The sequence below is a fragment of the Panthera leo genome, chromosome A1 (genome assembly GCF_018350215.1).
Source record: "Panthera leo isolate Ple1 chromosome A1, P.leo_Ple1_pat1.1, whole genome shotgun sequence".
Lineage (NCBI taxonomy): Eukaryota > Metazoa > Chordata > Mammalia > Carnivora > Felidae > Panthera > Panthera leo.
In genome coordinates this window covers 177776400-177802631 of record NC_056679.1, presented here as the reverse complement: position 1 = coordinate 177802631, position 26232 = coordinate 177776400, and the positions used below count along the sequence as shown (strand labels likewise).

Here is a 26232-nt window from a genome sequence, read left to right as displayed (position 1 = left end):
GTGCAGTTCAAACCCTTGTGGTTGGAGGGTCAACTGTATGTGTAATTGCCTACTACGTGCTAAACATCAGAACACAATATGACTAGGGACAGATAGCCCTGCCCTCACAGGCTGGCGGAGGACACAGACAAAGCTGACAGGCAATCATTGTTCGGTATGATGAGGCCCATGACTGATATGCCCAAGAACAGTGGGAACATAAAGGAAGTCACCTAATGTCATCTTGGACAAGTCCTGGAAGGATTTCTGGGCAATACTCAGGGCTTCTTTTAGCATCATTCAGTTCTGTATATGACATAAACAGGTAAGTAAAATACAACTGGTTACATATTGGTGCAAAGAGATGCCAGAAAAGTCCAGCTTCATGTTTCCCACTTTCCCACTCAAGATTGCAAAACAAGACCAAGAAATGTAAATATCAATACACTTCAGATTGTTTGCCAAATCAAGGAGGTTGATGTCAAAGTAAATGCTGCATGCTTCTAAGAAGGTGATAGTAAAATAAATGAATTCCCTTCCCCTCTCCATCGGCACCAAGAACTACCCACTAGTTCTACTCTGTCATATCGGTGCCAGAGGTAAGTCAGGATTATCTTACATACGTTGAAATAGCACTCGATAGAAAGTTGAATTTGGATTTACCAGAATAAATGTCCATGAATACATATTTTTCCTAATAGCTAGGAAGCAGTGTTGTCAAATAGTGAGACCTGTGAATAAGAGGTCATTTTACTGTGTAATCTTGAGCTGTCTCCTGACACTATTTGATTTTCCCCATGTAAAAAAATGGGGTTCATGATACCTGTCCTTTGAATGCACGTTCTTAATGATCCAAGAGAGACAATACAATGAATGAGCCTTCTCTTGGCCAAAAAGAAGATAATCCAAGTAATTAAATATTTAAAATAAATTCTGTTAATGAGATAAGGGAAGCAGATGAGGGCCATAGAGAAAGTAGTTGTTTTGTCACCTATTTTTCTTGGTTGCTAATTGAGAATTTTACCATTTTAAATCAGCTACAGTATGGAGAAAGGTCATGATTTCAAAACAGGAGTATTTACTATGAAAAAGGAGCGAAAGATAAATTGGGAAATATACTAGGATTCTCTGCATGTATAGATACATGGTTTGCAGAATATCATCACGATGGTAATAATTCCCCTTTAAAAAAAATCTGTGAAGGTGAAAAAAAATTATTTCATTGAACTCTTCAAAAACGGTATACCTCCCACATATTCCTGATTGTTTATCATCATAATCAAGCTAATTTCCAAAGCAAGGTGGGGGAAGTAGATCTGAATGGAGTGCTACAGAATACAGAATTTTTATTCATTTGTACAGTAGACTTTATCTCAAAGTAAATATGAAAAGGAACAAAGTTGTTTGTGCTTTGGAAATTGAAGCATTGTTCATCATGCATAATTGAACAAAGTTGAAATTTGTAGGTATGAAACCAAAAAAAGCCACAGCTATGATAGCTATTACAGGAAATGGAGGAAATTAATAATAAAAGACAGTACACTACCTCATAAATACATGTTCATCATGAGAGTGGAGGATGAGAGCATTAAGCAAATACCCTGATTAATTTAACAATTTAATCCTAGAATTGGAGTACAGATATTTCAGGATTCATTTGTTCATAGATAAGACAGAAAGACAAAATAAACAGCTTACTTTGATAAAGTAAGGCTTTTAGTTAGTGCTTGTGGATATGTGAAGATAATACTGTTTTAAAAGAAAAGTTATAACTAAGCAAGACATCTTTGATATGAACATTTATTAAATAAATAAATAACCAAGTTTTGTGTCTTAAAATTACAAAATATGTCAAGGAATAGATTTGGGGCATTTTTGCCTTACATCCTATGATCTTGCTTTTTATAATTTATTCTAACAATGATCTTGCTTTTTATAATTTATTCTAAGTAACTGCTAGGAGCTATGATTTTTAAAAGACTGCATGATACTAGGAAAATAAATTAGGGGGAAGAAAGTACTTTAGGTCTCACTGTTCACTGAGTAAAGTTTAAATTAACCCTGATTAGAACACCTTTGAATACTTTTTTGATGCATAAAATGATTTATCAAAACATGTGTTTCAGTAAATTTTGGAAGATTTTTAGGAAGTGCAGGTAGTGTAAGAGTAGTTTACTAGAAAGGCTTTTTATTTTATATCGTGTCGGCATATGTGAATCACTTTGCCTTTTTCTCTACCAGCTATTTGGTAAAAGTCCACAATTTGCCAAAATGGTTAATAGGACACAAATATAGACATTTCATGTGGTGTACCATGTAAATGTAAACCTTTGTAGTTACATGTTTCTGTAGCAAGAGAATTGTTTTAAAAGGCATGTAATTTATTAGCTATCGGTAGCTTCTTTATTGCCTTGCCGCGCTGCAGTAATAAATAAAAGAAAGTGAACTGATTTTACAAATGGCACACAAGGTGCACATTTTGTGGAAAAAAAGTCTTTTTTTAAAGAATTGGCATTAAATCCTTTTTTTGTGATGACAAAGAGGCTAAGAGTGCAAACTGTATTTTCTGTTTATCGAAAACAGTCTTTTTTTCTCGGGGGCATTTTTTCCTATGATCATCAAGGGATTTCAAAAGCAATAAAGTGTGGAATCATTGTTCGACTTGAACAGTATTAAAACTTAGGTTTTAATTTCAGTGAAGTAATAAGATTTGAACCTGTCTCACATTACAGCACTGTAAGGCATTTAGCAATTGTATTTTAAAAGAGGTTTTTAAGATGCAGCTCACTTGTAAGCTAACTGTCTGTCAGTAATTAATAGTTTTTCTTCAGCATAGGCTGTTGTGATCAGACCAAGAAATATCTGTGTTTTTAGGAACACATTATGATAATTGTGAGTGCTTATTCCTAATTAGTCTAAATGTCTAAAATTTTCAGCTTGCTTCTCTGGCTGCTTAATAGAAAAAAAGAGTAGCATGTAAAACTACAGTGTGTCTTTGGGCTTTTAAAAATATGAATGTACATGCACATGTATATTTCAGTAAGCTTAACACCTAGCAAGATTGTATGTCAGTTGACTCATTCATTAACCAAGTGTTTCATCCTGCAGTATCATTTCCTGCTTTTCAGATATCACATCATTTGTATATGTAAAAACTGTTGGCAGATACGGTACTATATGTACAGCTAAACCCAGACTGGCAATCTGTGTTCTTCAATACCCAACGTTGAACCTATCTTTACTTTTTCAAAAAAAGCTTTAAAATATGAGCGTTTCCATTAGACTGGGGTGGCAACATACTTGCTGATGAAAGATTGTATTTACCATTTTGAATTGCTATTGAAAATAATTGCCTCTACAAAAGGAAACATCTGTATGATAGCACATGGTTAAAGCTGCCATCAATTTTTAACATTTGAGGGTTGAGCTATGACCTTTTATGATGACTGTGAACAGTAACTGCCTCCATTAGCCATAAGTTTTGTTTCTTTATTTTAGTAGATGGCCCAGACTGTAAATATTAGAGAATCTAAAATAAATCAACATATTATCCTAAGGATACAAAATGTAAGAGCTATTTGTGGTTGGGAACCTTTGACAGATAGTGTGGATGAAGCAGATGATTGCCTGCCTAGCGTATCTGGTCTCCATTGCTATGCCTGCAGGCAGTTTAGTGCTATGGTTGTATATTGATGTCAGGGTTAGTACTGAGTGGCTAGCAGTGACAGATGTCTATAATTACAGGCAATGCTTCCAGTATTTCTGAAAAGCCAGCCTATGTTGAACAATTATCTTATTTCTGCCTTGCCAAAGAGCATGTTCCAATTGCTAGTATTAGCAATGGTGAATATAGTGCTTCATCTGCTGCCTTGGGACAAATGTGGGAAAAGCACTTGGTTATAAAACATAAATGCAAAATATTTTCTCAACATTTTGAATTAGTTAAGTTCAGTGTTTTCCTAATTTTTATCTCCCCATAATGTCTCTGTTGAAGGAATCTTGAAATATAAAACACATTTGGCATACTTATTGAGATTTTGTTTTCCCCTAGGCCTGCATGGCTCCCCAGCGCCACTATCCTTTGCTTTACTGAATAGATGTGTTTAAGCAAAGTTAGCTTTGAAACAACTTTCTTCAGTGTGAATTACATTTTCTGATCAACTTCCGTTACAAAATTGGAAATGCGTTTCTGTGGACAATCTCTCCCACACCATTTGATGAGGAAAATTGAAAAACGATAGACAATGCTGAAATGTGCAGAACACCTTAGTACACTAGTGTCTTTACATTTGCTGAGAATTGCAATTCTCAACTTTTATTTTAACCCTTTCTTTTCAGCCTTCAACCACTTACCGTCCTTTCCTGTCTCTAAGTGTTCCCGACCACTTCTTTCCACACTCCCTTTTGGCCCGCTTTCCTGAGTCATTAGAAATCTTTTCTTGCTTGATGGTCTGGGTTCTCAACTGTACTTTTTTTTCTGACCATTTGCATGTGTGAGACATGGGCTGTAATACCACACTCCCCAGCAGGTGTAGCTGCCTTAATACTTTCCAACCCTACCATTCTTAAAATTGCTGAAGTTCTAGGCACTGGGTATTAAAACATTGTCCATGCTATAGGTTACAAATTCTGTATTTTTAGGTAATGTAGAATGAGAAATGCCTAGGAAATACTATTTGAGAATGTGTTTTATCTTCAACCTTTCTCTAACCTGTGTTGGGTTTCTACTTCTGTGCTTAACCACTTTGTGGAGTTATTCATTACATTTTCTCATCTAGTCTTCTCAGCAATGTCCTATTTAGTAGGTATAATTATCTTCATTTTACAGAATATGAAAGAGACTTCAGGAAGGTTAAAAACTTGTTCAGTGAGATACCCTGGCTTTGACCAAATCATCCTACTCTAAACCCAAGTTTGCTTTCCACTGTATCACATTGCCTATGTATGTGTCTAGAGGCAGGCATCCAGGCATGATCAGTTTTAAGTGTAATGATGATTGACAAAACAAACATCACAAATTCCATCCCCATCTTTGCTGTTTTATTTCCCAAGGGAAAAAACTCATCTCTGCAACCACAGATTAGACCTTTGGTACTGGATAGCCATCAGTCACAAGAGAACTAAGCAAGTTCTAGATCCTAGATACTTGATATAATCCATCCTATTATATAAGAAGCAATTCACCCCATAGTCTAGTGTCAGAGACCAATATGATATTCATATATGAAAGCAGCCCCTTTCAGTTCTTACTGAGCCTGCCACACAAAGACTCTTGATAATTTAAAACTCTAACGATGGTGTTCTGGAACCTTTTCTCTCTGTGCATCAATTTATCAAGCAAAACTTGGAGAATTGGATGGACTCACTGATCTGAATTGGGAAAACTCTGATAATTTATTGGCCCCAGGGGTGTAAATCATCTCTACTTATCCAGTGAGTTGAGAATTTAGCCCAGAAATAGGAAACAAGAACTTGGGATGACTCAGAAAAGGAAGATGAGGGATTTGAAATCCAGAACTGAGGTGAACTCTGTTGCCACAGAGCATTCTGTTTTCCTCCTGTCTCCTTTCCCTCTGCTTTTCCTGTTCCTCCTCCCAGAAGATAGAAGATAGAAGTGTAGGAGTTAAGCTGCCTTCCATTAGGGCTCTCTCCCCTCTGATCACTCTGTAACCGTTACTAAGGCTACACACATACCAACTTGGAACGTGTATCTACTTTGCAGCATCTAATCCAGATAAAGCACAAAGAAAAGGGACTGTCCTCTTGTTGCATGCCTCATAGTCTTAATGTCAGACTAATATTTGTCTATATATTATTTAATAATAGTGAGCATTTACTGACCACCTGTTCTTTTTAAAAAATTTTTTCAATGTTTCTTTATTTGAGAGAGAGAGAGAGGGAGAGAGAGAGAGAGAGAGAGAGAGAGAGAGAGAGAGAGAGAGAGACAAAGCTTGAGCAGGGGACTGGCAGTGAGAGGGAGACACAGAATCCGAAGCAGGCTCCAGGCTCTGAGCTGTCAGCACAGAGCCCAAAGCGGGGCTCAAACCCACAAGCAGAGCAGGAAGATCATGACTCGAGCCAAAGTTGGACACTTATGAGCCACCCAGGGACCCCTCCTGACCACCTGTTCTAAGGGCTAATAGCTAGTGTTTATTTGGTGCTTACTATATGCTAAAAACTTTCCAAGTGTTTCTGACATTGTGCTGGCAGTGCTATATATATATCATATAGCATGATATGACAATAATAATAACAGTTAACACTCATGGAAATTTTATTCTGTGCCAGGACTGTTCAAAGTACTTTGCATGAATTAACTACTCAAATCCTCTAAAAATTTTCATAAATTAGACCTACTATCATCCTCATTTTATATTTGAGAAAATGGAAATTTGGAGGGTAAGGAATTTGATCAAAATCACCTAGTAAATGGCCAGCCCAATGGCTAACCTTGGGCTTCAGACTAGGTCCTAATCATTTCACTAGACTGCCTCTTAATTCATATTATTCGTTGTGTTATTATTTTTTCCACTTTACAGCTGAAGAAGCTGAGACTCTGAGAGGCTAAATAATTTAACTAGGATTATTGGGTTAATTCATTAAATGAAAATATTTATTGAATACCTGTTATCTCCCAGGTACTGTGCTAGGCTAGCAAGTAGCAGAACCTCACCCAGAACCCTGTGTGTATTACACTGCACAAATATTCTGTTTCCTCCAAGGTGACGTCACTGAAAATACGTACACAGTTAACTTGCCCATTTTCTGTCATCTTACTGAGAAAAAGATATACTTCCTGGGCAACTGCCAATTGTCTTGGTCCACCGGTTGAGGTGTTGCATATGTTTTAGCTGATGGTCAACATGGAGAAGTGTTCAATAGGAAAACTAAAATGGGAGCAGGACTTATGCTATTGCCCTGGGCATTGCCTGCCCAGAGAAACCAGAAATTAGAGTTTGAAGGCATTAACAGGCCACCAGAAGGTGAACTCTGATTGCTTGCATTTGGGGTAGGTTCAAGTTTTCACTAACGAGGCTAGTATGAGGGACAGAAATTGAAAGGCAAAAAAGATTGTAGGAACATTTTTGAGTAAAATTTGAGAATATAATGAAAAGTGAAAATAGCTGATTTGACAGAGCAATAAAAATATACATATGACACCCCCTTTTTCATTCCATGGGCCATTATTCCTCCACTCTTTATGTCAGGTCACTCTTCCCAGAGAGTTGAGTATCTCTTAGGAGGAAGGTACAGAAGTTGTTTTGGATGCAGAAAGTGGGACAGGTTTCAGAGAGGCAGTGTGGAGGCAGAAATGAAATATGAATAGGTAACACGTGTGAATGAAAATAAAGATGTTAGAAGTGGAGATGAGGACCTGGTAAAGTCTTACTTAATACCTACTATAACTATAATAAGTTGTGTTTTTAGAGGATTTGGGGGAGAGTGTGTGTAAGAACTAGATTAAGTGGTAGAAGACTGTATGATTTACGTACCCTTTGAATGACCATAGAAATGAGTTCCATTTATTAAAAATATACTTTTACCCATGAAAAGGTGACTTGGCCTACTTAAATCATTAGCCCCAGTTGCCACACTTGCATAATGAGAGTGCCTCATGAGAAACAACACTACTAAGAGATTCTTAAAAATAGTTCAGTCAAGTATTATTTATAATTTGTTCTTTTCTAGGGCTATCCTTTAATAATTAGTTTTTTGAATTATTCCATGGAAGCAAACCCATGGTGTAATCCATACAACCACATCCAGACTCTGAACAGCACTTCACCATTGTCTTTGCTCAAGGCTTCCAGGATAAAATCAAAGTCCCAGGAATATTTTAAGTGACAGCCACAAAGATCCTGAACCACATTTTCTCTCTCTATCTGAAGTTGGGAGGGCCTCCTGCTCTTCCCTAATCACTAACGTCAGGTGCCAGGTCCCTAAACTCTGTGCTTTTTAGGTTGTACGCCTGAGGAGTGATGTGTCCCGAGTTCCAGAGAAGGCTTGGAAATTAGTGAGGGTGAGTTGAGTTGCTGGTTGTTGTGGTGGATCACCAGTCTTTATGCTTGTCTCACCACAGCCTCAGGCTCTTATTCCTAAAACAGGTACATGCTCACAGTGATAAGTGTAGAGGTGCCTTCTTGGCTCCCTGTTTATGCACTATGTAACCCTGTAGTACGCATGGTCTCTAACCAAATGTTCAGTAGTCAGCCAGTAAGCAGGATCAACTGCAAAGACTCAGTTTAGTGTGATTGCACAGTGTGGAAGCAGCCTAAGTTTCTTGATTACAACATTTCTGAAGTGGCCAATTCTAACCAATCATTCATACCTGGAAGGAGAAAGTTTTCTTAGGGCTCCCTTGAATAGCATCTGTTACTGAACGGTATCTATAGTACATGTATCCCTTATGCCAGAATATGTTTCTGGTGGACATCTTTGAGAGATATAGGGGATTATGGTAAAAAAAAAAAAAAAAAAAAAAAAATCTTTTATTTCCCAGTTCCCCACTTCCACCATCACCCTTGCACAGACTACATCCAGCATCAACTTCTTTGCTCCAAGGTCTAATCATGGTACAAATTTGCTATTGCACAGAATTATAAACAAAATGCCTGAAATACATGGTCTCAAAACCTTCCACCAGAATCAATCAAGCTGCCTTCTAGTAGCCTTGTGCCCTAGCCATGGCTAGCTTCTTATTGTATGAGCTTGGGAAGATAATATATTTACCCCCGTGCTTTACCATGGTTTTAGCCACAGAAGACTAGTCTAACAGAAGCTTGGCCGCAGACATGGAGTGAGTTGGCAGCCAGCAGGAGCAAAGCTGTGTCAGGACAAATGTACACTCCCCATCTTCTCTAGTTGGCTTTCAGCTGGTTGCACCGCAGGAGTCTTTCTATGGGCTGTGTATCCTGTGACCAATAACTGGTGCACTCGACCCGGGTCCCTCTTGGCTAGTGAAGGCCTGTCGGGAGACATTAGGTTCATGCTGGTGGAGATCCTTAGTCAGTGGCTCCCTGAAGGAAAGTGAGGCAAACAGCCAGCTTCTGTTGAACAGGTGGTAGTTAGACCTTAGATCTGGTCGGGGAGGGGGAGGGAGAGAATCTCTCCAAAATTAACCAGTATTGCTGGTTTTCACACTGTACCTGTACTCCTCTTTCAAATAAATGATTGTTTAGAAACCAATCCAAAAATATCTCTGGCAGCATCTGGAGCCCTTCCTTAGCAGTCTGGATTTGGGCCCAAGTTAGGAATGGATACCCCACTGGGGTGCAAGCAAAAGAGGAAGCATGTTCTTAGCCATGCATCAGTGGAGGCCCCTACTGGGAGAGGGGATTATCACAAGGCAGCAGGCAGCCCAGCACCCCAGCCTGCTGAGTTCATGCTTTGTGCCACAGGATGTGGAGCGAAGGAAATGTGAGGCCAAAGTGGCCGCTCCAAGTTTTCTTATACAATAGCTTATTCAAGCAGATTGGGAATGCCTCTTAAGAGATTTGTTAGGTACGTGTCCCCTTAGCAAGATGGCCACCACAGATGGTGGGTTCAGATATTCTAATTGAAATAAACACTTAACATTTCATATTTATTTTGTACTTCCATAGCCAGCTTTTATCAGTTGCCATTCTGTATTCCACTGAATGAGGCAAGCAGAATTCTAACCTTTTACCACTTGGTTTCCAACATAAGTTATGATTTTAAAATTAAATTCTGGCAAAAGATTTTTTTCACCTAATTTTGGTCCTTATTTTGTGGTGCAATTTTAAATGATATGAGGGAAAAATTAGTCCACCAAGATTAGCGTGGATCTATTCAGTAGCACTAAGTTTGTATGTTTAACATGAAGCAATGATATTTGTACCATTAAATCTCTTCATGTGTCATGTTAATTGTGATGATCATGGTTGGTTTTTTTTTTTTTTTTTCTGCCTTAAGCATTCATGAAAGACCTCAGTATCTTTAGTTCCAAACGGTTTAGATCCAAGTCATTAAATCCTCTATTCCCTCTTACACCTCGCCTTCTCCTCCCTCTCCCACCTTGCACTCCAACGGGTCTGTTTTGTAGAAAGTACTGCATTGATGTCAGGGACACTTGAAGACTAAGACAAAAATACGAAAATCGGTTTCTCATGCACAATAAGTGAGTTCACATTAAGTTCCAGAACTCTTTTCCTAAGGGGTGTTAATGTTTTCACTATATTGGATCCTTTCTGGTGACAGATTTTGTCTTACTAAATGACAACTGGTTAAAAATCTTGATGAATCATTTCAGCACATTGAAACAATACTTTAGAATTTACAACAATTATCAGGGTTTTTAAAAATTTCATGGTATCAATTTTGTATTAGTAAATGAATTTGGGGGGAATAAATTGGTTCAGGAAAGTATATTATCTGATGGCAGAATACTTTATTGTTGATTTCCACAGCACTGCTAATTTTCTGCATTGAGCCTGCTTACAAAAGCTCTTTGAGAAGTTATAACATCTTAAACATTTATGGAAGGCCTAGGGGTATTAACTTACTGTAATTTTCTGAAGATTCATTATCCAAAATCTTAATTCATTATAACAACTGTTATGAAAACCTATAGAACCAGTGTTTTCTCTTATTTTCTTATTTGCACAGAATGAGAGATTCATTGTTCTTTTTAATTTGTTTCATGTGGTGCTTTTGAGTACATTTCATAGAGGGCTGTTATTGAATTTCTGTGACTGTCATTATATATCCATACAACCTTTAGGAACTAATATTCTGGGTTTCCCAGTTCTGTAATCTACTTCAAATTTAAGGATTGACATAATTAGTTTCTTCAAAGTTATAACCAGAATGTTAAGAGACAACACTGCACATACCCAAGACTAAGAATTAGGATTGGAAAAAGAAAGCAATTTAAAAAATTATCACAGCCCATGCTTTTATTCTTTATTAAATTAAATTTACAACTCAAAATCTTACTGTTATTTGTATGCTTATTCCTTGTCTGGTTTTCTTATCTTGTCTGGCTTCCCTTTTAAAAAGCCAGATATAAGATCACTTAAGCTACCTGCATGTGCACAGGCAGTATTTGTCATTTGGTTAGTTGAGGAGTTAGAGAATGTATGGATTGTCGAAGCGTCGTGTACATACCTAAATGCTCTTTTGTGAAGTTGAAAAGAACCTTCATAGTAAAATAAACAGAGATGAGAAAACAAACATATCAAAACAGTTTTTTAGGAGCATGTCTTCTCAAATCCATAATAGTGATAATTCCTTACATTTCTAACAACCTCCTGTATTTCAAGAGCTAGAGAGATGGATGAGTGGTTAAAATAGGTAATTTTTCTGGCTTGTAAGATGACAACTATGTAGAAGTAGGGAAAAAAATCCGTTTTGTAGCATGAAATTTTGAAGCTTTATGCCTTTAATGAATGCCATTTCTGACCATGATGAGAGTGTGTTAATTGAATATAAAGATTTCAACGTTGATATAAATTTAAGGTTTTGTTTGCTTTAACTTTATCTGTGCAGTGTGAAAATCTTCAAGATAAACACCTTCTTACTTTCCTGTTGTTTTTTATGTAACGAGCCTTTTCTTGAACAGATATTAGCTGACAGTTTTTAGCACCTACTATGAGAAAAGGTCCATAAGAAGGGGTAGAAAGAAAAGCAGCATTTGATGAGTAACTACTAAATACCAAGCTCTGTATTAGGGATCATCTTTAATCTTCCCAAAAGCCATAAAGTAGGTTTTGTTATTATTATTATTATTATTATTATTCCCGTTTTACAGATAGAAAATCAAGATCCAGAGACTTTAAGTTACACCTAGTTAGTGGCAAATCCAGAATTCAAATCCAGATATGTTTGGGACCAAAGCCCATATTTTTTCTACATTGCTAAGTTTGCCAAGGCAGTATCCTAATTACTTCTGGAGGGTATCTTCCCTGCCCTCAGGCAGCACGTGCTTGAAATAGTGGAGGAAACACATATGCACACGGAAAATTAATACTACACCAAGATCATATTCTATTGTGTCATCTGAGCAGTGCCACTAACAGGCTGGCAATGGTGGTTGCTCACAGTATCACAGGAGGAGAGCTCCTCTCACTGCAGGGAGAGCTTCTTCCAGAAACATTATTTAAGCATTAACACCACGCCTTTTTAAATAACGATATTTAACCAGGGTTACTTCTGGTGAGTGGAATTTGGGGTATATTATTATTTTTTTTTTTTTTTTTTTAAACGAAGAAACACACTTTTTTTTTTTTTATTTATTTTTGGGACAGAGAGAGACAGAGCATGAACGGGGGAGGGGCAGAGAGAGAGGGAGACACAGAATCGGAAACAGGCTCCAGGCTCCGAGCCATCAGCCCAGAGCCTGACGCGGGGCTCGAACTCACAGACCGCGAGATCGTGACCTGGCTGAAGTCGGACGCTTAGCCGACTGCGCCACCCAGGCGCCCCTGGGGTATATTATTTTTAAAGAGAAAAAGTTCTGTGCAAAGCCATGCCTCTTATGGGTTGTTTTGTTTTTGTTAAAAAAAAAAAAATTGTGAATGAAATGGAGTCCACCAATATGTGCACTTTATCATTATGCTCTTTTTATTCATTTAACAAACCTTTGTCAAACATTAAGCATGGGAGATAAAAGAACATCATTTCTGTCCTCAGGGAGCTTATCGTCTAATAGAGAAATACAGGCATATTAAAAAAGAAGGAGCAGAAGGAAGGCACAGGTGGCCAGGCAAAAACAAGGTTATAATGTGTGCATGTCTGGGTATGTGAAACCAGCATAACCAAAAGCATAGCCATTTTCAACTTCATTGTAACCCTCAGAGAAGGATGGACAACACACATGGGCTTCATCTCTTGTTTCTTAGATTTCTGCTTATTTTTCATTATGATCTAATTACCTTAATTGATCCTGAAATTTTAAAAAATTGGGAATCTGTGAACTTCAAGGGAGGACTTTTTCCCTTCCTGCACTCCTATGCCAGCTTCAGTATCCTTCCTTAAAATGAGTATTGTGACGTAGGTTCTTCTTGCTGTGAATGAAAGTTTTTTTGGCTAAGTGATAGAAGTTTTAGAAAATGTTGAAAATCCCTAAATATTGTGTTAGAATGTTTTCTGTAGAAAGCCTTCATTGATTTGTGCTTTGTGATGAACATTCTCAAAGAGGTTTCCTCACTGGACAGACTGTTTCCCACTCCCAAATTGTATATGTCTGTGGTATAATTGAATTCAAATGTTTAAAGACATTTTCATATTATCTGCATGCTCTCTGAATGGTAAGGTGTCTTGGAAAATGTGAGACAGTCTTTTAAAAGAAATTCAGTAATCATACATTGATTTTAAATGACCCTGTCACACGTGAAAACAAATCAGATTGTTGCTCTTAATGAGCTTTTCAATTTACTATTCAGTAGATCAGATAAGTGGATTTAAGAGGTAATGATCCTGTTTAGTACTCAAGCTTGACTGTCAGATCCTAGGAGTGGAGAGAAATCCCTAGGGACAGAAGCGTTGACACAGTTCTAGATGGGATAATGGGAATCAAAGCTAATGGATGATAAAAGGAATGGTGCAAGTTACAAGGATAATTGTGGATTAAAGCACTGCCATGTGTCAATGTTGACTGTTTTTTCTAGTATCTTATTGGGTCAAATCTGATACTCGGAGAAGCTGTTTTGACAGCAGAACACAACAGACCTGCCTGCCCAGCTTCCCCCTTCCTTGAATGCCAGGGACACCACAGAAAACTTCCCTGTAAGAAGGACCAATTGGAAAAAAAAAAAAAAAAAGATTTTTAAACAGTCTTAAAGGTTTAAAATCACATTTTAGTTATTATGTTTTTATTATTCAATGTTGCATGGATAAAATCAAAATTAGATTAATTTTGAGCTACGCCATAAAAAATATAGCACTTATAAAGTCTTGAAAATGTAAAACCTTGATTTTACAAAAATACAATACAATGTAGTGGGGGAAATGGACACCCGAACAATTACAGGTGTGAAAAACACCATGAGAGAGGAATGGACCAGACACTGTGGGAGCATAAAGGAGAGTGATCTCCCTGGGACAGCAGAGAAGAATGCAGAGGAGATGACTTTTGAATGGGAATCAAGGGGAGAGGAAAAAGAAAGCTAATTCAGGCAGAATGAGCAGCACACGAACAACTAGAAATCTGAAATTGCGCGAGAAGCCTCAGTGATCCATCAGTATTTCATTGTGGCTTCAGATGGAGGGAAATGGTAGAAGATGAGGTCTGTTGGGGCCAAGTTGTGAAGGGCCTTGTGTGCCATTAACCATGTCAATACAGGTTTTCTAAGGGACCCAGTTTACTTCCATCCATAAAAGAGGGTTAGGATCATGCTGAGATAAGGGAAACTTCCCTTTCTACATACCATTCTTCCTTTGAGCCTTCTCTGTGCGTAAACATTTCTGATCTTTGAGGACTGGTGGCGACTAACTTCCCTGGGAGTTTTTCTCCCTAGCTCCCTCTTCCCCCTAAACATCTTACAAACACAGTGATAGCTTCAATCCTATAAGAGATGAAGGCCTCCTCTCATGAGCAAAATCATAGATACAGTAATTGAAATGCTTTTCTGTAGGGCTCAGAAATTAGCAGAAGGGGCAACAGGAATGTGAATCTCAGTTTTCCTTTTTCTCTCCCCCACCTTTTCCCCTCTACCCTTCTTTCCTTCTCTTGCCCTCTCCACTTGCCCCCCACCTTTTCCTCTCTCTCCCACTGGCCTGAGCAGCTTCTGGTTATAGGACTTAGGATGAAAGCCCAGAACACAAGCTTCTGCTTTGAATGGTGTTTAAAATCCAGATACGAGATCTCTGCAGTGAACAGCCTTCCTCCCTTGTATAATCCTGTAATTCACCTTCATGACCTGTGGTAGTGTATGAAGCTGGTGTTCACATGTGAAAAGCAAAAGGCATAGGGAGTGAAAGCTAAGTTGCCATGCCATACCATAAGAAATAGGCGGAGCGGGAGAAAGTGAGAGAACACAATCACAGGGGATCAAATCACAGAAGAGAAATCCCATACAGCTGGTGTCTGGCAGGGATAACCTGGAATCACACCAGAGCATCAGGGAGTATGGAGGTGTCAACCCACCTCTCAGCTTTGCCAGGCTATTAGGGAATATTCCATTGGCTGCTGGTGGCATTTTCCCACTTGAAGTAGGATATGTTTATAAGCTCAATGTGGCTTAGGTTGGGACTGAAATGTTGCACCCCAAACTCTGCCACCAACACTCCCTAATTGGGAGCTTAATGGATTCCCCAGGCCCTGATGTATTCAACAGAGAATCTCTGAGCCTGGGATTTCCGTTTCAGCATGGAAAGTAAGACCTATCTCTATATTGGGGGGAGCTTAATTGAAAGATTTTTGAGGAGAATGTTTATAAATTCTTTAACTTCCTCTTATTTTTGAAATCCTTATTTTTATAACTGCCTGACATAATCCTGAATTGTTTGATGGTTTGCTGATACCTGGCATAGATGGAAATTTTTTAAATGTTTTATTTATTGAGACACTCCACTTTTCAGCCCTTTGTATACATAACGCCCATCTTTGAGAAAGGGTTGGTTTACCAGTTTGAGAAAGAAAATTATGTGGTGTGCTGGGAATAAAATGAGTCTGTGAGTGTGGGTGTGTGTGGGTGGGTATGTATTTCAAAATGAGAGAGGTACTTCCTGGAAGAAAAAGAGAGTAAATTTTTAAAGTATAATTTTTTCTCTAAATCCTTCATTTGCTCTCCCTACCGACACCCTACTTCACTGTGGATGCAGCAATGCTTTAAATCTTCCATTTGTTCAGTTTGAATAGTCTTTTGAAAATCTATGTTAATGATAAAGCTTTTAACAATGAAATGTTTTCATCCAGGTATATGCCCGTATGTCAGAAGTTTTAGGAATAACAGATGACAACCATGTTCTAGAAACATTCATGACGAAAATGTGAGTTCTTGGATTTTTCTTTTGTTGTGGTTGCTTTGAATGTAATGGATACTTTTACTGTGTTTAAATCTCTTAATAAGTATTAATCTTTAATAAAAGACTTGAAAATTATGCGTTAATTCTTAGAATGGTAGCATTGTTCTTAATTGAAACTTAATTTCACATATTTAAAATTCACCACCCTAAAGACATTCTTCTTATTTGTCAAGGAATCCATACCACTGCAGTATGCCCCATCAAAACGTGGTTTTAAGATGTTTATAGACTTTGACTCTTCAAGACAATTGGGCAGCACTTTTGCTTTTAATTAGAAAGAAAATACCCAATTTCAAAGAGCATCTGAAGAGATTATTGCAAACTGGAATCATTGGGAGGGGTTTGATTGCCTTAAGACAGGGCATTCATTGATTCCAGCAGGAACTTAATGGCTATCAAAAACCTACTCATGGAAAATTCCCTTAAATCATCCTTATAATTTGTTAGCAGAATTAACGAGTTTCTAGTCATAGACAGAATTTTGTACATTTAGTCTCAACTTGTATGCCTCCAGTTGGCAACCCACTACATCTGTGTAACAGATAGACAGCACTGTGTTGCTTGCAGAGAACAAAGCTACACAAACAATCATGATCATAAGAAGTGAGCTTTGGAGCCACAAGTTTGATGGTTCATTTCTTGGCAGTAACTGTGAGCCCCTATTTGACTTCCTTTGTAACTCCTGCTGTCATTCGCTAATATGCTTGTTTTACATACAAACTTGATACTTCTTCTGTGAAACACTTAGACAGTTTTTTCAATGTACAAAACTAACTGTGTGGAATTATGTACCATTTGGGGAGCAGTGTTCATTGTATATTGATAGGATATAATTTTGATTATGCCATTAAAAAAAGTAGAATAGAAAATGTTCTAGTGGTATTTAAACCTGTTTTTCAACTTCGTGAGATATTTCGGGTTTAGGTCATGTAACTTAACGTACATATATGTGTATTTTCATGTTCTCCCTGTACAACCAAATACCTTACTTACAATTAAAAACTTGTTTTCATATTTAGCGTTACAAATCTTAAATACTGGGGAAGATGTGAGCCTGTGATTTCAAGGACTCTTCAGTTCCTAAATGATCTTTCTGTTGGATATCCTTTTTACTGTATATCTAGTAATGTATAGAAACACCCCAACAGGTACATTCTATTGGCCAGGTGTTTTCCTTGCTTATAATGTTGCAGGTTTGTTTTTTTTTTTTAAGAAAAAACCTTTCATTTAGCCTTATATTTATTTAAATGTGTGTTTTTGAAAGATTTATATTAGCTACCTACTGCCAAGTATTTATTCAGTCACAATTGAATTTATATGGATATATAGATTCCTAACTAGTTAAAGTTATGTTTATACCCATCCAGGTTAATAAGTGGATACATAAGAAAGTATACAACCTCATGTGTCTTAGTCTGTGATTTTTCATAATTTTCAGGGAGTTCTTATTTTAAAAGAAAGCATGTAACTAATTTTAAGAAGGTCGAAATGTTCTAAAAATATTACCTTATAAAAATTGAATTCCTGAGAGTAAATACTATAGCTTCAGTATTCTTCAATTGAAAAGAATATTATTTTGATTAGTTAAGAGGCACAAAGGAGGAATAGGAAGAAAATTATATAAGTGTTTTTACCACTTCTTGGATTATTGCCGCCAACAAATCAACATCTTATTTACTCCAAAATAAGATTTCCCATTATGCATTAAATGTTTGGGTTTCTATCTTTAGCAGATTTCTTAAATCTAACTAGAATCATCCTTTCTCATTAGATTATAGTTGATACTATTGTCCTGTTTCTACCAATGAGAGAGAAGCATGTAGATTGTCTTTTATATGTTAGCTATCAAACATACAGGACTTGTGAAAAATAAGTGTTGGTTTAGTTAACCACCGAGATTAGCTGAAATTTAAATATGAGGACAGCATTCTGAAAATCAGTGGCATTGGATAGAAATCTTTAATGCAGGCTAACTGCAGGAATATGTTTGTATTAGTTAAGTTTAAAATTGTGTTCCTTGGGAAACCATAAAAGATTTCCAAAGTATTAGACACCCACTTTTGTGCTGGAATTTAATATGCAACTTTTTATTGGAAAATAATCGTCCTTGTCTGGCAAAATCCACCATGCAATATTTCTGTTAGTAGGTATAATGCAATAAAGACAGGGAGGGCTATTTATCACTACAAATTTTGAGGATTTCAGGATTCTTTTTATTATTTTAATATATTTCTTTGATATTAAATCAGAAAAATGATAAATTACACCTGTCCAGGCTGTTTTTCCTTTTTACTGGAAAGTGATGTACAACCCAATTCCAGTGGTCATTTTGGCTTTTTAAGATATGTATTTTTTCTTATTAAAAAAAAAAAAAACTCAACCTGTATTTTTTTTTTAATAATAATGCTGAAATACTCTTTATTTCTAACATATGAAGTGGTTTATAAGTACTTCCTAGTCTTGCAAACTCTGGCCTTTTCACAATGAATTACTTTGAGAGCACGTTATCTGAAAAGAAGCCTGTGTTATTTTACAGCACGTATCTATTGTTTAGATTTACCCTGTTTTTTAGGTTGGAATTGAAATCTAATATAAAATTAATTTGATTTGTATTCTTTTTGGTATAATGTGCATAATGCCTAATTTATTTCTATCCAATATTTAAGTAAGATGCTTTTCCTATGACCTTATATCTCTTATATATTCTTTAATTCTAAAATTATAACCTTTTGTTTCATAAGATGTTTATTGCTTTTGAACACTTCTCGAAGTTAATAAAAAATCATATTTTCAGAAAACTTATTAGATAAAACTTAAAAGCTATAACATTTAAACCAAGGGATGCAAATGATTTCAACTTGGGTACATTGATTTATATTTTTTAACAATTATTTCAGGTTTCCATATTTAGAAATATATATTAGTTCAATTTGATTTCAGTGCTCAGTTATTTGAATTATAAATCATTATGTCCCTTCTAGCTGATCAGTCATGAAATATCTTTGAATTCATTTACATAATGGAATATGTGAGTGCTATATCTATTTCAGTGCAGTTGCTGGTTACCTAATGCATGTTTTGTTGTTTCCAATCTGTTTCTTTATTATAATATGTTTTTAAGTCCTGATTTTAAAGCAGTACATTATATTTGTGTTAAAAATCAGCTGGCACTCTTCGGCACTAGAAACACATGCAAGATAAAAATCATCACCAACTGGCCTCTATTAATGGAAACCTATTTATATATTAATATTCAAAATATCTGTGTTTAAAATACTAGTACGGAATAACTGAAAAGCATCTTACTATGAAGTTTTTAAATGTTCCTGATTACTTTCTAATGCATGTCTTTAGATATTTTTTGTTTTGTTTTTTCTGTTTTTATCATCTTCAGAGTGAATGCTACTCAGTGTTTGTTTATGGTTCACAAGGCCAGTCTATGAACTTTAGTGTTCTTGTATCTGACTGCTTGCTTGGAAATTGAAGTCACAAAAGATCCTCATTTTTAGGAAGTGTAAACAGGCTCATGTTTACTTGCCTCAAGGCAGTAGTCTCAAACTTTAGGGATGATCAGAATCGCTAGAGTTCTTGTTAGAATACAAATTGCTGGACCCCACCCCTAGAGTGTATGTTTTAGGAGGTGTTAGACAGGCCTGAGAATTTGCATTTTCAGCAAGTTTCCAGTGATGCTGGTGGCTTAGGGATCATGCTATGAGAACTTGTGCTTTAAGATAATTGGAAACTTGAAGTGGATGTCCCAAATAAGAAAGTCAGGTATTTCTCTACAGGACTCTGTCTTCACTAGGGAAAGTCAGACTTGACATTTTTAGAGATAGGCTAGTGCCTTAAATAATAATGTATATGAGGAGACAGTTTCATTAAGTCCCCAGATTTTAACTGGAGAGTCTGTTGCATTTTACTCCAAAGTTTCTGTTTGCCAAATTTGAAGCTTTCCAAATTGGTAAGACTACTGTAATTTTAAAATCCAGTGGCCCTTTTGAGGGAAAGTTTATGTTTTCCTATCAGATTCGTTACATGAGGCATATATATTACACTCAGCAAATATATCTGAGTAACTTTTTAATATATTCTTTAACTTTCCAAGACTAAATTTCAAGAAATTCCAGATTCTAAATAGCTTTATTTAACATGCACAGAGTTGAAATGGCTCTGTCCTAGGGCAGTCTTCCACATCCGGGTCTCATACTTACGGATCCTTTTTCCTCTTTAAAATACTTTCCAGTCATGAGGCACCTGGGTGGCTCAGTAGGTTAAGCATCCGGCTTCAGTTCAGGTCATGATCTCACAGTTCATGATCTTGTGGTTCATGAGTTCGAGCCCCGTGTAGGGCTCTGTGATGACAGCTCAGAGCCTGGAGCCTGCTTTGAATTCTGTGTCTCCCTCTCCCTGCCCCTCCTGTGCTCGTGCTCTGTCTCTCTCCCTCAAAAATAAATAAACATGAAAAAAATAAAAATAAAAAAATAAAATAAAATACCTTCCAGTCATAAATTCTAGTTTCCAACTGGGGAAGGGATAAGATTTTTCAAGTGATTAGGACAAGGAAGTGGCTGGGAAGACTGGGGAGAGAGGGGTCATACAAAGCCATGAAATAAACTTATTTTAAATGCTGAGAAAGACGGAGGAAAGTGTTAAATTTCATCTAAAATTCTGTTTATTAATCAGTATTTCAAGTTTTTCTTCCCTTGAAGAATAATTGATCAATATTTCTACTTCAATTCATTGTTCACTCAAATTTATAGCAGTGACATGTCTCACTTTGGGTTTCAGGTAGATAATAATGAGAAAGGAAATTTCATTTTCTATTAGGCCCTCTATTGGTAGTTGCCCTTACTACATCATCTTCAAAGAAAACCCAAAATATCTTTAGCTTTTGAAAAACAGGCACCATAACAGGGTCCTACATTAATTCATGAATTTATCCAAATTCATTTTACCCTGTTGATACTGTTAACTATAATTCTTAGGATGAATAACTTCTCTGTGCTATTGCAAAACCATCTTCATAATTCACAGGGCCCCACACAAAATGAAAATGTGGGGTGCCTTGTTCCTAAGCTGTTAAGAATTTCAGGGCACCTGGCTGCCTCGGTGCGTGGAGCACGTGACTCTTGATCTTAGGGTTGTAAATTCGAGCCCCGTGTTAGGTGTAGAGATTTTTTAAAAATAAAATCTTAAAAAAACTTTTTTTTCAAGACCTCACCAACACAGCATTGAAGCAAACACTTGCCCTTCTAAGCATAGAACATTGTATAAATGCATAGCATGGACATCCGCGAAGCTGGCCTGCATTATTTGGTAAAGAAGTAATTCCCTCCATTTGGCTTCAGACTAACCCTCTAACACTTTGAGACTATCTCCTTAGTTCCTGTACACCAGGATTTGGTGAACATAATTCCTATCTACATGCATCCTACATGTGTTTATCTATCGTAGCTTAGTTTATCTATTGGTAGCTTATCTCAATTGTTTTCATGTTTACAAGCCAAAGAATCTCTTTCCTGTTCAGGCTACTTGATCCCTGTGATGATTTTCTTTTTCAGCCCCTCACCTCTTCTAGCTTCCTTTGTCTTTTCTTGCTTGTTTTTCATGGTGGTGGTGGTGGTGGTAGTTCTAGTGTAATACCCAGAACTGCATCCTTAATTTAGATTTAATGCTGAGTAAGAATAAAATAATGATTTTTAAACTTAATTCTATACTCATCCTAATGATTTATTTTATATTACTGGCCTCTTTTTTTTTTGGGGGGGGGGTGGGGAGAGAGAGAAAGAAAGAGCCCAAGTAGGGGAGGGGCAGAGAGAGGGGGAATCCCAAGCAGGCTCTACGCTAATGCTGCAGAGCCTGAGGCAGGGCTTGAACTCACAAACCATGAGGACATGACTTGAGATGAAATCAAGAGTTGGTCCCTTCCCCCCCCCTCCCCCCGCCGCCGAGCCACCCAGGAGCCCCTTACTGGCCTCTCTCAGTTTAGCAAATATTAATTAAGCATTTGCTAAGTACAGGGCAAAAGGACAAATGAGACACAGATCCTGCCCTCCCAGATTTTAAATTCTAATAGAATTGATCCTGATTCCAGACTGCCTTTCACATATTTTTCCTAAGAGCTCAAAGTCCATTGTTTTATTAACATAGTTTCTTTTTCCTTTTAAAATTTAACTCAAATAAATTACATACTAATTTTCTGAAAGTTTATTCATCAAAAATAATATGGGCATGTGACATTTTGATATGGTGGCTTTGAGGGAGTGCTTTTTATTCAAGGTCATTTAGATATAGCTTATATACAAGCCATTAAATATACAACTAATGTGCAAACCATACATCCTTACCCTGTCACTGATCTTCCCTCCACCGGGGTATGAATCCTGAATGAGGTGGGGGTCAGGAAAGAGTAGAGGGTGAGAGATGAAACAAAGGTGTAGAACGAAATAAGGGTGAAGGATGGAAGTACAATTGGGTATGTCTGTTACAGGAAATATTTAGTAACAAACAGTAGTAATTCTGCTTTTGTGAAACAGTATTAAAATGTATTGCTTTATTTCAGTGAATACCACCATCTCCAGATGGTTTTGAGAATGTTAAATAAAACTAGTTTCAGCATATATCCCTCAGGCGTATTTCTATTAACATTTCTCATCAAAAGAAATGTTGATTTATTTCTTTGTTTTCTGTCTCTATTATCCATGGAAAAGTCATCCCATAATTTATCTGCTCCATTTGTTTTTATACTAGAATCAAGTGTGAGAATCCTCTCTACTCCTTTTCTGTAACCCACTTATTCAGACCTTCACACAATTCTTTAGATTCCTGCTTCACAAGATTACCTTCCTCGAGTATTATTGTGATCTGATCATTTCTCTTCCCAAAAGCCCAGAATCACTTCCCCTTGCTTCTCGGGTCAAAGTGAAATTATTGATTAGAACATGAGTCCTTTAACAGTACTTGACTTACTGAGTTCTCATAACTAATTTTCTGATCCACCTCTCAACCACTATCTGTACTTTATGCTCGGGCGAAGGAAATTTATTTTACCTTCCCCTTGACACCCTTAATTATCTTTACTGAATCACCACATATGCTGTTCTTTTCATTTGACCCATTGCAACTCAATTAGGTCTCTCTTAAATTTTCAAGTCTTGCTGAAGACTTGTTGAAGCTGTATTGAAACAGTTATGAACCTTTGTCATTGTATTAACTGAAAGAACATGAGTCATTTAATTTCTCTGAGGCTCAGTTACTTCATCTGTAGAAAGGGAATATTATCTATCTCTTGGGATTTTGTAAGGATTAAATAAAGTAATAAATATGTAACAATGTATCTTTGCTCAAGGAGCCATGCTGATCTTCCTACCAGTTTTAGTACATGTGCTGCCAGAAGCGAGCACTGTAACAATATATCTATGTTATCTAAGAAAATATGACACCTAATACTACTGATCCTGTCACACAGTAGGTGCTCACTGAGTATTAATTCCTTTCATTTCCATTCCTATCGTCTTTATTTTTCTTGATGTTCCTGAACACCTAGTTCTTATCTGTATGTCCGAAGATGAGTATCACATAGCTTTGTATTGGCTAGTCCTCTCAGCTATCAGGCTGGAAGTTATTAGAGATTAGGAGTCTTTTTTTTTCTTTCTCCTCTTCTATAGTTCACAATTTCACGTAGTGGGCATGTGAACCTAATGTTACCCTTTAGTTAATTGACAAAGCCTTAACTCCTGTTCCTTATAAGTAATTAATAGTATTCCTTAAGATGCTTCATTTTGGTTATACATATTTGGATTTTTTTTAGTTTAGTAGTTTATGAACATAATCTCACTTTTGAAATAACGAAACTGATATTTCAGTAATTATACTTTGTACCTGTCATCTACCGATAGCAATTTCCAACATGTCTTTTTCTTATCTGTGAACTTTCTTCTATCATTAGGATAATGTGTTTTTAATTCTGTCTGCAAAACCTATTTGTAAACATGTATGGCTTTTAAATAATTGCCTAGATCAATGTATCATCTACCCTCTAGTGCTCAGCGAATGTCTTACACCTAATACACCAACTGCTTCTTTGATTTTAAAACAGAAATTGCTTCACACATTAACACTTCTGTAATAAGATATATAAACACCACAATTGGTGACATTTAAAACACCCTTTCTTTCTCAGCACATAAAATGATGATGTTTTTTCTAACCAGTGGCATTTTAGGTGTGATGAAATGTAGATACTCAGTGAAGTCTGGCTACCATGAATTGAAGTCCTACTTGGTGTTGCCGTGCCCATCAGCTACTATAGTGTGTAGTACTCCAGGAACTGAAAAAACCAGTTCATTCTCAGCTTGGTTTTCCTCTTCTTCAGAGATACAGATTTTCAAAATTTCCAACCATCTGTAGGATATACCATTTCTTTTGACTTTTTCCTTCCTTTCTTTGTCATCCTAGCTGTCAGTAAGACCTTGTTCCCCTTCCTCAGTGTTTTCATAAGTCTATATGGAAACAAACGGAAATTTTCTAGGAATTGTGTTTAGTGAGTTGATATCAGCCAGGCTGTGGAGTCTGCTCAGTCCTGGATGTGATGAAGGTTCTTTAATAAATTGGTCCCTCCTAAAAGAACAGTTCCCCTGTTTTTTCTGGGACCTACTTCCAGTTTCCTTTGTATCTCAAGAAGCTAGTGATCTCTCTCAAATCACTGGCCTCTTTAAAATCAAATGGATATGATGTAACCTGATGAAAGCTTATGGTTTAGAGTCACGCTCTTACAGTTAGAGTCACACGTGTTCCATGTGTGACCTTCACGAAATTCTCTGACCCACTACTGTAGACTCCTACTATTGGTCCTGTTACTGTCAGCCACCATTACTATGTTCACGGTTACGAGCTGTGTCGAGCAAGCCTCAGAAATCTAACCTAGTACTGCCACGGCACTAAAATGCTCCCACCCGGCTAAAGAGGTACAACTTATAAGAACCCTAGTCTCGTAGAGAAGAACAAGATGAAAGTAAAAAGATCGTAAAGATGATGTATCCATTTGCCCTTTAAAAGAAAAAAAAACATTATAGACTCTCTTAAGGGGTATAACTAGCTTTTAGTTGAATTCCTATAGAGGAATATAAATATTCAGATGAATTCTCATTTTTTTCTTAATTGAAAAAAAGTAAAAATTTATTCTTAATCATTTTTTTTTTTTTTTTTGCTTTTGAATGTAATTAAGAGGCAGTGAGGCTGGCCTTGATGCAAAGTGCACAGATGCAATTCTGTAGAAAATGTGTCTTTGGCAGATGAGATACTTCCTGTGAGTGTTCTGTTTATTGCTACCATAAATATTCCATTGTCAAAACACGACTTGCTGTTTATTAGTAGCACTGACAGGAAGATTCCTATTAATGGCAGCATTCTTATTACCCATAGACCCTGTCACTTTTAACTTTGCAATTCCAAGAGAATTGTATTTGGTAATTACTTAAGATATTTCCTAGTTTATTGATCCCCACCCCTGTTTAACTGAGTAAAGTTTGAATGGCAGTTCTTCTGCTCACAGATTCACACAGGAAAAATCATCAAATCTCACCTTTTTTTTTTTTTTTTTAAGTTTATTTAGAGAGAAAGCCAGCATGAGTGGGGGAGGGGCAGAGAGAGAGGGAGAAGAGAGAGAATCCCAAGCAGGCTGTGCACCATCAGCACAAAGTCCAACGTGGGGCTCGAACTCATGAAACTGTCAGATCATGACCTGAGCCGAAACTGCAGAGTCGAACATTTAACCAACTGAGCCACCCAGGCACCCCTCAAATTTCATTTTTATATGCAGAGAAAAATCTTTCTAGTTGTATTCTGATCTTCTTCATCTAAAGCAGAATTTCCTTAGATTTCTACTAACTGGTCTCATCGTTTCATAGAATTCAATAATTTTCTCTTCCTGGTTAGTCTCTTATGGGTCAGTCCTGATCTTGTTCCCCTTCAGCCTGCCAGAAAAACAGTGCATTGAGCACCCACTTGACAGCAGTGCGCTGAGGAAAATGCATAGGCGCAGCCCCTGCCCTTAGAAAGTTTACCGTCTGACATGAAGGTGAACCAAATATACATGCTTACTATGCAGCTGGGATGGTTGCTGTAGAGTCAGAGGGACTTGAATCTAAATTATACTGTTTGTCTTTTGGAAAGTTCTGTTTAATCTTTTCGAATCTGTTTCCTCATCAGAAAAATAGAAGTGATGCTACCTACCTCATGGGATTGTGAGAGTCAGCCCTGCAGGTA

General features: G+C 36.9%; 1 protein-coding gene across 2 annotated transcripts in view; it reads left to right on the top strand.

Moving 5' to 3' along the window:
• The window catches only part of RANBP17 (RAN binding protein 17), a 333558-nt gene that overhangs the window by 217595 nt on the left and 89731 nt on the right, over nt 1-26232 (top strand). Inside the window, exons 15-17 of one of the 2 annotated variants that reach the window (XM_042946863.1) lie at nt 7940-7999; nt 15857-15930; nt 16986-17066. In XM_042946863.1, coding sequence (XP_042802797.1) covers nt 7940-7999; nt 15857-15930; nt 16986-17066 — 215 coding nt within the window. The remainder of the gene's footprint in view (nt 1-7939; nt 8000-15856; nt 15931-16985; nt 17067-26232) is intronic. The other variant, XM_042946871.1, reaches the window with a different exon arrangement.